The sequence below is a fragment of the Oncorhynchus keta genome, chromosome 19 (assembly GCF_023373465.1).
Source record: "Oncorhynchus keta strain PuntledgeMale-10-30-2019 chromosome 19, Oket_V2, whole genome shotgun sequence".
In the NCBI taxonomy this organism is placed as follows: domain Eukaryota; kingdom Metazoa; phylum Chordata; class Actinopteri; order Salmoniformes; family Salmonidae; genus Oncorhynchus; species Oncorhynchus keta.
In genome coordinates, this window is record NC_068439.1 from 36,040,945 (window position 1) to 36,054,476 (window position 13,532).

Sequence of the window (13,532 nt, forward strand, 5' to 3'; positions counted from 1 at the left end):
ACACCAGGCATCCTCAGTCACCATAAGCAGTCCAAACCAGACACCAGGCATCCTCATAGTCACCATTAGCAGTCCAGACCAGACACCAGGCATCCTCAGAGTCACCATAAGCAGTCTAAACCAGACACCAGGCATCCTCATAGTCACCATTAGCAGTCCAAACCAGACACCAGGCATCCTCAGTCACCATAAGCAGTCCAAACCAGACACCAAGCATCCTCAGTCACCATAAGCAGTCCAAACCAGATACCAGGCATCCTCATAGTCACCATAAGCAGTCCAAACCAGACACCAGGCATCCTCATAGTCACCATAAGCAGTCCAAACCAGATACCAGGCATCCTCATAGTCACCATTAGCAGTCCAAACCAGACACCAGGCATCCTCAGTCACCATAAGCAGTCCAAACCAGACACCAAGCATCCTCAGTCACCATAAGCAGTCCAAACCAGACACCAGGCATCCTCATAGTCACCATAAGCAGTCCAAACCAGACACCAGGCACCCTCAGTCACCATAAACAGTCCAAACCAGACACCAGGCATCCTCATAGTCACCATAAGCAGTCCACACCAGACATCAGGCATCCTCAGAGTCACCATAAGCAGTCCAAACCACACACCAGGCATCCTCAGTCACCATAAGCAGTCCAAACCTGATGCCAGGCATCCTTAGTCATCATAAGCAGTCCAAACCAGACACCAGGCATCCTCAGAGTCTCCACAAGCAGTCCAAACCAGACACCAGGCATCCTCAGTCACCATAAGCAGTCCAAACCAGACACCAGGCATCCTCAGAATCACCATAAGCAGTCCAAACCAGTCACCAGGCATCCTCATAGTCACCATAAGCAGTCCAAACCAGTCACCATAAGCAGTCCAAACCAGACACCAGGCATCCTCAGTCACCATAAGCAGTCCAAACCAGACACCAGGCATCCTCAGTCACCATAAGCAGTCCAAACCAGACACCAGGCATCCTCATAGTCACCATAAGCAGTCCAAACCAGACACCAGGCATCCTCAGTCACCATAAGCAGTCCAAACCAGACACCAGGCATCCTCATAGTCACCATAAGCAGTCCAAACCAGTCACCATAAGCAGTCCAAACCAGACACCAGGCATCCTCAGTCACCATAAGCAGTCCAAACCAGACACCAGGCATCCTCAGGCACCATAAGCAGTCCAAACAAGACACCAGGCATCCTTACAGTTACCCTACCTTTCTTTGCCTTCTTCTGCAGCTTGAGAGTGTCAGAGGATTTCTTTTTGATCTCCTGACGGGCTTTCTTGTACTCTGTGGAAGGAAGGGAAACACAGTGGACACGACGTGTCGCACATTACCATTGTCAGTGCTTTGAAGTGCGGCGAACAACCGAAACGAGGGCGACTCCTAAAAAAAAAAAAAAAACATCTCATTGATCTTTGTTCTGAGGGACTCGCTTCCTGTCGTAACATCAGTATGACAAGTGGTGACTGGAATCAAACCCTGCAACGAGGGACTGCTCTTTTTTTTCTCTACGGGGGAGAACTGAACTCCCAGGTTGGGTATTATTGAGCGGAGAGGGGGATTGGGTTTGAAGTGGTTAGTCGAAGCATATAAAAGCACTGTTGAACTACAGACTAAGTAAAGTAATTCCTTTAAACACAAGGGAGTATGAAGTGCGATATCTAGCTAACCAGAGTGCTACTGCAGTAGATGGAGGTGATGAGTGTATGCGAATTATACTGTACGACCGCAGGCAATAATGGGGTGAAGGAATAGAGTGTAGTGTGGAGAGGTTTGAGAAAGTGTATGAGGTAGAGGTAGTTTACTGTGTGTGTGTGTGTGTGTGTGTGTGTGTGTGTGTGTGTGTGTGTGTGTGTGTGTGTGTGTGTGTGTGTGTGTGTGTGTGTGTGTGTGTGTGTGTGTGTGTAGCCCCTACCTTTGGCGTGGTCCTTGTCCAGCGTGTTGGCCACTCTTTTCCACTCCTCCATCTGGTCTTGCAGAGGGTTAATCAAGCAGTCGATGAAAACCCTTGGGTGGGGATTACAACTCAAATCAAACAGAGTGGAGAATAACGATCCTTAGCAGAGATAATGTACAAAATACATTTTTGGGGTTGTGTTCCTCTAGGCGTCTGGTGTGTGTAGGCACTGTAAAGCAATTTAATCTCCTCATTTCACTCTGCTTATCTTATTTCACTCTCTGCACAATATGAGCTAATGAGCGCATTCAGACAGATAGAAGGATGGAATAGAGAGAGAAAAGGCAGAACGGAGAGGCGGAGATGACGGTGACTCACATGGAGAACTGCCTGAGCTTGGCCTCGATGCTCCGGTGCCTCATACACATCCTGGTGAGGGCTGAACCGATGTCTCTGGTGCCGCCTGAAACCAGACCAACAACACAATCTGTCAGACAGAGATGGTTGAAGAGGGATCTCATCTCACGTTATGGTTTGTAACGATTTGCTGTTCCCTAGACAAATGATTGAAGGTTGTTGTCGTTATTGAACAGGTTCACAAATGTATCCATGAGCAAAATCACAAACATTCAGAGGATGCGTAGAAGTGCTTTCATATTAAACTATGATATCACCATTTATTTCAAGCTTAGTCACTGATATGAACATTTTACAGCCGATTCCATTGTCAATCACTTTGTGTTACAGCTTCAAAGAACTGATAGAGATGTAAGAGCGCAACAGTGAAAAGTGCAGTAATCAAAATACTACAAGTATCTCATATGTTTTATCCCCGAGGACAACATATATGACTCATAATGTCCTTATATGTAAATGAACAGGAGAGTTCGTTTCACAGTGGAGGGCTGAAGCAACAGAGGTCCTTTTGACAGGGGTCAAAAGACAGGCAGAGCACATCACTTAGCTGACATGGTGGTTTCTCAAAATGCTACTACTTTTAACACACCCACACCCGTCCCATTTGGCCTGGTCTGTCTAAGTCTAGGACTATCAGGAGGAGCTTGCTGGGGGAAAAGGTAGGACACTGTTCATTGCGTCACTCACTGACACACACACAGAGCCCAAATCACTTAAGTGTGACCGTTCGTGTTTTTTGTGAAAAGCAAACAAAGCCTATGACCTCACCTCTCTGGATAAAAAGGAGAGAGTAGAGGAGGAGGGTGTGAAGTGTTGAAAGATTCCTCGCCAGAATAAAAAGTAATGTCATCTTCCACAAAGCCCCTCTGGTTTCCCTTGACAGTAAAAAAAAGCCCCACCTCTTCCCAACCCCCCCTGTACTGACTGACTAGGACTCAACAGTAGCAGACTAGTAGTAGCTAATAGCTATACAGGCACCATGGGACAGATGGCCACTCTCTCCCCCAGACAGAGACTCCCTCCTGGGTTATTGTTCCACAGATTCAGGCCTTACCCAGGCTGCTCTATGGGAGGAGGAAGTTCTTCAAAAACATTCCATTATAACAAGTGGGTGTGTGATTCAATGGTGCAGTGGACAATGGAATGGCCAGATACACTGTAGCTAATTTATTGAGTTCTGCATTGTATTGCTGCACTTGCTGATGGACATCATTTCAAACCGTGGGCAATGCAGAAAATAGCTTGTGCATTTAGTCATTACTGTAAAAGAAAATAGTTTTTCAACAGTATTTTACCCAATTCAGTACATGCTCTTATGATGTTTCTCAAACCAAATACATTTCATACTCGAAATACATTTCAGCGGACTGTCACTGATCGCCTAGGAAGTACCGTGATATATTTCAATATCCATAGCTGGGGTTTAAGTCGATGAATTATTAAAATACCATTCATGTCAATTCATCCAACCATGAACTGGTGCTCACAATCATTAGTGGCCATGGTTCACATTCTAAGCTCCTTTCCATATCTTCCTCATCTATCATTCAGTAGGTTTCTGTGTATTGGTTGTCTGACTGTCGTCACTCTGTTTACATGACCACTCCATCATCCATCTACTATTGCATTAACAGAACTGTAATAATGTGCTGTGGTTTGATATTTCCATATGTTATTGCATGGTGTGGTATTTCTTACCGATATTTCCATCTGCCGAGATTGGCCATGTAAAGCTATTAAAAATGAATGGGGGAGTTACATCTTTTAAGGGGGTTGAGGTATTGTGTTACTGTAATGAACACGAGGGGAGACAGAGAGCTGGTTTCAAGCGCAGGGCGCAGCAGGTGTTTATTGCAAAAGACCACAGGAGGAGGCAGGTAGCTGGGTCTAAGGGCAGGCAGAAGGTCATACACAGAGGGTCCAAAAGGGCAACAGTACAGGCAGGGAAAAGGCTAGTAACATAGTCCGGGAGATCAGGCAATAGCTAGATAACAGGAAATCCGACAGGCTAAAGTACAGGCAGGGAAAGGCAAAAGGCGTCGTTAGTGAGGCAGGCAAAAAAACATCATACACGGGAGGAGTACATCACGGGAAAAACAGAGCTCCGAAAGACGTGTCACAAAACAAACAATACCTCACAGTGATGGGGTGCGAAGAACAGAAAAGTATGAGATAATGACATACAGGTGTGTGAACAGGTGATTATAATTCAGGTGATTGGGATCTGGAGAGTGAGCTTCGTTCAGGGGATCTGGGTGTTTGGGAGTGTGAACTGCGTTCCGGGGATCTGCGTGTGTGTGTGTGAGTGTGAGTTGGAAGCAGATGTTACAGTATTATGTAAAGATAGGATCTTAATTTGATCCCCCTGTTGCAGGAGAGCTTTTAAAACATGTAGTGTATTTGAGGTTTAAACCACTTCTGAAGATTGTAATTTCCACTTCGAAATGTCAGACTTGATTTCCCCTTACGAAAGAATGGATCAACGCCTATAAAAATGTCCATGAATTATAATCCACATAATAATTCACATTTCTTGTTGCTGCAGGATTATTTTCCTGCTGTAGCAAACTGGCTCAAATTAGGATCCTACATCTGTAAAGTGCTCCTTCAGTTCAGCAGCTGTTCGGGGGATAATGACTCCTGTCCTATTATGTATCTGTGTGTAACATGGAGCTCTTTATTTTCAAGTACCCACTGGACATCCAGATCTATAACTGTAAGTTTTGTCTCTTATAGGAAGGAGCGTATGATGCCAAACTCAGAAGTTAGCTGCAGATGGATTAATACAGTTGTATCCTATCCTATCACTCGCTCCACTGCCATTCAAATCTCTGCATTTCTGTAGAAGCAGTGAAAAGTTATGTTTTTCTAACATGAGCTCTTCAGTGCCTTGTCAATATGACAGGTCTCCAGCAAAAGGCCAGACAGCAACGATGGGAAAAATACAATTTTTCCACCCCAGGATGCTCGAGGGTTGCCATGGAGACCGCGGCAGTAAACATAAATCTCTCTCCATCTCACTCCTTATCGCTCTCTACATACAGAACAAATGTATCGGACTTCCTCTGCTGAACGGCATCCATCTGTAATAAAGCTCCAGCTCCTCCCTAATGCATTATACCACAGTTCTGACAATTCAACTCTTTCTCAACACAGTCTTTCGCTCACAATCTTACATAGTGAGCAGTGTTTATATGCTACAGTACTCTGGTGGTGGTGTGTTTACATCTAATTGAAATCCAGAAGACCTTTGGAAAATTCCGGACATATTTCCTGCTCCACGCACACAAAACACACACACACATGGGCATGCAGGCCCCCCCCCATCTCCTCACATCCCCTCCACACACGCACATACTGTCTCCTACTCCTAGTATGTGAAGTCCTGCCCCTACACTACCAGTCTCAGAAAAATCTCCTGACCCCCAAATCTATAAATAACCTGGTTGGTTGGCGCGGGGGCTCTGGTTGCCAGGATCCCTCGTGAATAGCTGATGTATGGAATAGCACTCCTTATTAATAGCTGTGACATGGGGGCCCTGTGGCATGATGAGCACTGCATTGCAGCAACACCTTCCTTCTTTCTCACCCTCTCCTCACGCCCTCTCTCACCCCCCCCCCCTTCCCTCTCCCCTTCTCTCACCTTCAGTGAGTTACCTCTTCTCTCCTCCTCTCTCCTCTCCTCCTCTTTGATGCAGGAGGAAGATTGCCTCTGATGTCTCTATCTGTCAGTATGGTCGTTGTAGTATGACAGAGCATTTCAGTAGATACATATAGACATAGCCTATTCATATTGAAGACAACTAGTACCTGTCTATGCTGATGTATCATTTGTAAATTAACTTGATCGACAGACACTAACAACACTAACACTAACACAAATCCTTTTTATGAGCTTTGTCGTAAAATATCTTCAAGGGTTTGGATCTAGTTGCGGAACAATCGGCCCAGAATAGTTTGAAAGGGACCTACAGAAAGCATGACTCCAATATACTACAAACCAGAAAGGAACCTACATAGCTAGCTACAGCATAGGCTCTCAGAGTGCTTGAAATATACAGAGCAATGGAAGCTGGTAGGGTTTATGTGAAATGGCACCCTATTTTCTATATAGTGCACTACTTTTGACCAGAGCCCTGTGGAAAGTAGTGCACTATATAGGGATAGGGTGCCATTTAGGATGTAGTTTAGTGCTGCCACGCTGTGCTGACTTTGCAGGCTGGCCAACGCCCTCTGGCCAAACAGGCCACATCTGACACACACGTATTGATCACAGCAGAGTTAGTGGCATTTTATTGACAATCAGCCTGATCGATTCACCTCTTTGTCCAGACCAGAGCCAACAGTTTAGTGTGTTTACCAACCTGTGTCGCCATAATTCTGTCTGCTCCAGACAAGACAGCCAAATGTAGATGTCAATGTATGTTTTTGGCCCAGGGACCGAAGTTGTTAAGCGCAATAGTTAGCTAACTGTGTCCGTAAAGATAAGTATAGAGATTCAGAACTTTTGTGAAACAGCTGAGTTACAAATATATGACAAATCAAAATTGGACGGTCTTCAGAGATAGATGGGAGGATTTGAGGATAGCTGAAGAATGGGATTAAAAACAAACAAAAGATAACTATTGTAAAAGGCATTGTGTCCGTAAAATATATATAGTATGTATAGCTAGAAGTAGAAGCCTAAGTGTTATTGTCCATTAGTTCACTACAATTAGGGGATGGGTGGTAATGTGAGGGAAAAAATAAAAAATAATTGAACAAAATCTACATAGTATGTCACTGACTACTATATCAAGATCAGTGGGACAATTTCGAATGTTGTTCTATCTGCTGTGTATTTCCTTAGGTTACTCTGAAAGCCCATTCAACCACCTGCCTCTATATTTCAGTGCATCAGCCCCCTCCTGAGTAGCTAACAGGAACGGAGCTGTTCTTTCCCTCTCCCACTGACGCTCACACAACGTGACAGGGCATGAAGAATGTGTGGTGTCTCTCAAGGATGCTGTGGTGTGGAGTGTGTGTGTGTGTGTGTGGCCTGGGATGGGCAAGGCAGGGCCGCAAACAAGCACAGACCGCAGGCATGAAGACTCACCACACTGCTACTGGTAGTCAGACGCCTACTCAGGGAGGAAAATACAAACTGGAGATGAGAAACAGTCGTGTAGACTTTGTTTTGTCTGTGGTTTGTTTTGAATGGATTGTTGTGGGTGTAAATGTGGGAAGGCCCTGATGGGAGGGAAACTGAAACTGAGACTAAATTAACCCTAGCTCGGCTGAGCACCATATTTAAGCTACCAACAACCCAGCTTTTCTTGATCGTGAAACACAACACTGTCTATATATCTGCTTAGATACAGCAGTGTCCTACAATGGCCCTTTCATAAGACGGGAGTCTGGGAAGGCAGGCGGAACTGTCCCTGTCCCTCTGTGTTAACGTGTGACGCGACGCTAGTGCTAGCGCCATCCCAGCCTCGGCGCCGCAGGGGACTATAGCGGAGGCAGAGAACTGGGACGGGGAATTGGAGCAGATGAGGACATGGCCGAGGCTGAGAGATGGGGCCAGACGGAGCCATAGACCCCATGCTTACAACGGAAATGATGAGGATGGTACAACGTGGCAGTGGTTTCATTCAGTGCACCACCATGAAGCTAACTCTTTTAGATTTTATGTGTCTGGGCTTTGGCTTTGTTTTTTAAATCGAGGCAATTGTCATGAGGCCTATTGTAGCCAGGAAAATGGATAGAGCAATGTGGTACTAATCCCTTCCTCCACCAAATCTGACATTTTATTCACTTTATTAAGAAAGTAAGGAGTATAAGCCGCTGCCTTGAAATAGAGAAAAGTCACCCAAGGTCCGATGTTTTTAGCTAAACAGAACTATTTTTCGAAAAGAAGCTCACATTTGAGGAAAAGGTTGTGGTTAAAGTTTGCAAATTCTACTGCAAAATCGCCAGCGACACCACTATGCTAACAGTCGTGACAACCTGTGAAGTCAACAAAAACACCCAATTGTGATCATGTCACAATTACTGCTGAGGAAGCTCTGATTGGCTGAGAGACGATGGCCAGGTCCAATCATGACACGGTGGAATATCTGAAAGCTGTCAATATCAAATCCCTCTGACAGTCTTGGATGGTGTTACGTCAGTTCGTTACAGACGACAAGGTCATCTTAACTCCTTTTAAAAATTCCTCACCCGTGGTGTTCCTCATCAAGACAGTGAGGGCGGAAACTAATGAACCGCACATTCCGAATAGCTTCAAGGGTGGGGGTACAGCCTTCACATTCCTCCAAGATTCTTTAAATAAGATCCCAAAGAACCCCCTAACCTCCTTCCCTCCCACTCATCCTATCACCCCATTAGCCCAGTTTATAGCCCTGTAGAGCCCAGTCAACCTTCATACCATAGCAGGTGGTGTCTGTATGACTGTGCAGACTCTACAAGATAGACTGCAGTGCAGTCTGTATCAGACCTGGGTTCAAATAATATAAATATTCTTTCAAATACTTAAGCTGAGCTTTTAAGCTGAGCTTGATTGAGCTCACCTGGCACAAGGGAACCAATGGTACTTAGTCCCAAAAGTGCAAAATTGCAAACCCTGCCTGCAGGTTCAATCAAATCCTAAACGTATTTGAAAAGAAAACAAATATTAGGCTATTTGAACCCAGGTTTTGGTCTCTATGCAACTGTTCAGACTATCAGATTGAAGAAGGCTCTCCCTTCTATATTAGGTACATTGGCACCTGGTGGTCCTGTAGCTGCCTGGGGCTGGGGGGGGGCATAGAGACTGGACTACTTACTGACAGCTGAGAGTAGGGATGGTAGACAGGACGGCTATAGGAATGCAGGCAGACATAAAGCCCTAGAGGACGGGTAGGGCTGGCTGGGCCAAGGAGTTCGAAGAGACATCACAGCCTCTTGGTATTTCCTCATAAGGGCTTTTGAGGATGGCTCTATTTACTAAGAGACGACTGGGAGAGAGAAAGTGTCTCACAAACTGTGAGGGTAAGACAAACTGAGGGTACATCTTGTGAAAACCAAAGCAGGCCACATGGAAGACTGTGGGACTAATATGAAATTCAACTGATGTTAAGTGCAGCAGTTAGGGTGTGGTTTCAAATAACATTCCGTTTGACAGGATTCTGTTTTCTTTTTCTTAATTGCAGTATAACTATGCAGGTCAACCAATCAAGACAACATTATGTATTAATCCAGTACATCCCTCCCATCATTGTATTCCACTCCAGGGTTGTATTAACTACGCATCAAATAGAAGAAAACGGACTGAAACAGGGAGGGACTACCTGAACTTGCCCAATAAGAAAGACTAGTTTTTGTTTTGTTTTCTGTTGCAAAAATTGTTTGCTACGGTGTGGCCAGATGAATATGACCCAGTTCTTGTCACTAGTCTCTAACCAAAATCAATTCCCTCATTGGAGCAGTAATCTGTAGCTAAAAGCCACCAGTGAGGAAAGGAAAACACTTTTCCACTGGCAGCCTCAGTCACTACTACCCATTGGCATTACACTCATGGCTCTGTTTCCTGTGTGTGTACTGCAGCTGAATGCTAAAAGAATAAGCCCCAGAGTATCCATCACACACACGCACGCACACACACACACACACACACACACACACACACACACACACACACACACACACACACACACACACAAACATACACCTCTCTCTTCAATCTCTTCATTTGGTTCTCACTCCATTTGTCGTCTTCCAGCCCCGTGCCACAGAGGCCTAGTTCTCTTCTTTTCATCCCTCAGTATTTGACACACATATCTGGGTCCGGGTCTGGGATTATTCACCAGACTTAATGAGCGACAATGTGACACCGTCTAGTCCTAGTTGCGAGATGACCCGGACCGCGGCTGAAAGACATCTAGGGCTAAAATAAATGTGGTCCTAATCCCCATTTTACTCAAGTCTTTTATGGCCTACCCACATAACCAGGCCAAATCTGAACAAGAAGGAACACCGTTATGATGATAAGCCTATGTTGAGCTTTCGTCAGGTAAAAGTTCATGGGCAGGAGAAAACAGAGCCATGATGAAATGAAGGACAAAATGAAGCGTCTACAACCTTGACGACCAGGGAGTAATGGAGGTTTGAAAGGAGAGCACTTAAAACGTAGGTTGTTCTTCTTAAAACCTAGACAATTCCACTGTACTGTACCTAGCCTTCGTAATCAGCTGTGATTAGCATAGTTATTTGGTGAGGCGCCGCTCGCTTTGTTACCCACCTTATCTCCCCATACGAGGGGCTGGTGCGTGGCACGCTTATTTGGGGTAGACGGTTAATTGGTGTTTATTCACTTTGAAACGCGAGTGAGGCGGTGGGGGTAACGTTACCGACGGGACCGCTTCCCGTACCCCACTCGCATTTAATTAGCTTTCATTTATTGAAAAAACATTGAGGTAATTCTTAGAGAGGTAGAAATGAAAAGGCCCTCCGACACAATGAAGACAACAGCCAACTCGTTTCACGCCAAAAATGATCCCAATGGAAACGGTTATATTAGAGGATCCTTTGAATGTGTCACTGTCCTCGTCCTCCTAGTTCCCTCCTTCATCCTCTAGTGCAGCAAGATATCATCCGGTCTGTTTCATTAATTCTGTTGGGGCTTTGAAATTAGACAGAGAAGCAGGATGGAGGAGGATGTAGGTCACATCCTGCTATCCAGTGTGCTTGCTTGCGCTCACTCACTCATTCACTCTCACTCAGCCCTGCTAGATTCCTAATCAGTTCCTGCGCTATCGTCATGTCTTTTCCCATACACATGCATGTCTGATATGGAAATATCAGGCTAGCGCATCGGGGTTGATCGTGCATTGTGATCGTGCCCTCAGGGTAGCATGGATTTAATGAGGCCCAATTTCCGGAGCGGGACTGAACTCTTCTGACCGGCTGGCTTCTGGATCCCTGGCTCGCCTCGAAAGCAAAACGCCTACTAAACAAACCAGCCATGAATTCATCATATCAGACCAGAGAGAGAGAGAGGGGTGTTTTGTATTCAAGTTATTTTATGTCTATTAAGAGAATTGGGCCACAGTCAAACTGTGCGTGGTCTGCATGGTTGAAGCCTGTTGAGGCCATGCTCTATAACACTTTAATAAACAGTGGATAAAACTTGGAACATTGGGAGTATGACAGTGCAACATCTACGCCCTGATAGGTACGGCTACTCCCAGGATCAAATGAACTCAGTTACTCCTCTTTAGAAGTACCTAATTCATCCCACTCCAGTGTTTCTGAAGCAATAGAACATGTTTCCCTATATGTAGTCCCATCAAAGAAGAAAACTAAATGCATACAAAGTAACTCAACTGATTTCTGAATTCCCAGCAACCAGAGAAAGCACTTAATATAATACTAACGCACACATCTTCATTGACTGTCCCAGAATGTGCACACTGTGATTCATATCACCGTTCCATCATGTTTACCACACAGAGCCTGCTTCAGGCACAGCGCCACTCTATGTTTGGGCCTCCGCTGCCTAACCTGTGGCTTTGATCTGACGATAGCATCTATTATAGTGATCTATCTATCTAGTATATATTGGATCTAGGGCAATCTGCAGTATCTTTGGAATCATGCTCTCTCTAGCTAGCTGCCTGAAGGCTTGCCAACATGTGAGTGGCGCTGTTTGTGGAAATTGTGTCGGACGAGGTGTGTGTTGTTTGTGCACCACAAAAGCAGTGATGGATGTATTCTAACTGGGGTGTGCAACAAAGCACTGAGAAACGGTTGTCAGACAACCCTACCCCCTTCCATACAGTAACCGTGTCCCTTCTTGAGGTACTCTCATTTTAAAATACTATGCTGCAGTGTTCTAGGAACATTGTATATTTAGGCTAATGTGAGACAACAACAGTGCATTTATGGAAATGGTACACCGTGAGAGTTAACACAAACACTACCGAGTTTACTGTAAACTGTCACAATGCGGGATTCGAATCCCACATATTCTAAATGGAACATAGTGTTTCTGAGGTAGAAGAGGGTAGCTGCTCTCTTTTACACTCCACCCAAGCACTATGTTCTGTTGCTACCAGCATTGGCTAGCCGAGCATCCGGTTCATGTTCAATGACAACATGTTTTGGCAAAAAGATAGGTGAAACTGGGAGTCGATCAAGAGATCAGTGACCTATCAACTTTGTTTTGACCTAAATTCAACGTTCTTTTTTATTTTTAATCCCGCAACTCAAAAGTCACAACCAAGTGTGAATTATTGAATTATTGAGTGTGAATTATTGAAGAGCTGTTCAACCTTTACTAGATGCTCTGCTCTCCTGGTGACCACTAAACTCTCCCTGGCATCTCTTCTCCCTGTGGGCTCTCACCAGTCGACTGCTGATTTGTGTGACAGACAACATGCTTCAGACAATGGACAATAGTGTATAAACAAGTAGAGTAGTATCTCATAACGTGGGCTTCACATTTCATGACAATGACAAGTGCCCTTGGCGATTGAAAGATCTTGTAGAGAGTTGAGAGCATCTTGTCGGGCTGTATCACCACCTGGTATGGCAACTGCACTGCCCACAACCGCAAGGCTCTCCAGAGGGTGGTGCGGTATGCACAACCCGTCCCCGGGGACAAATGACCTGCCCTCCAGGACACCTACAGCACCAGATGTCACAGCAAGGCCAAAAATATAATCAAGGACAACAACCACCCGAGCCACTGCCTGTTCACTCCGCTACCATCCGGAAGTCAAGTTCAGTACAGGTGCATCAAAGCTGGGGCCGAGGGACTGAAAAACAGCTTCTATCTCAAGGCCATCAGACTGTGAAACAGCCATCACCAGCACAGAGAGGCTGCTGCCTACATACAGACTTGAAATCATTTGTCACTTTAATACATGGATCACTAGTCACTTTAATAATGCCACTTTAATAATGTTTACATATATTGCATTACTCATATATATATATATAAACTGTATTTTATATGATCTATTGCATCTTGCCTATGCCGCCCAGTCATCCCTCATCCATATCTTTAAATGTATATATTCTTATTCCATCCCCTTATTTAGATTTGTCTGTATTAGTTGTTGTGGAATTGTTAGACTACTGTTACATATTACTGCACTGTTGGAACTAGAAGCACAAGCATTTCACTACACTCACAATAACATCTGCTAATCATGTGTATGTGACAAATAAAAAATAAAAATTGTA

At 44.8% G+C, this 13,532-nt stretch overlaps 1 protein-coding gene across 4 annotated transcripts in view; it reads right to left on the reverse strand.

The window, feature by feature from the left end:
- Nucleotides 1–13,532, reverse strand: part of LOC118398151 (protein MTSS 1-like) — a 51,371-nt gene that overhangs the window by 18,724 nt on the left and 19,115 nt on the right. For all 4 annotated transcript variants that reach the window (XM_052470352.1, XM_052470353.1, XM_052470350.1 and 1 more), the window contains exons 4-6: nt 2,286–2,370; nt 1,926–2,017; nt 1,223–1,297 (exon numbers count right to left, since the gene is read on the reverse strand). In XM_052470352.1, the coding sequence (XP_052326312.1) occupies nt 1,223–1,297; nt 1,926–2,017; nt 2,286–2,370 (252 nt within the window). The remainder of the gene's footprint in view (nt 1–1,222; nt 1,298–1,925; nt 2,018–2,285; nt 2,371–13,532) is intronic.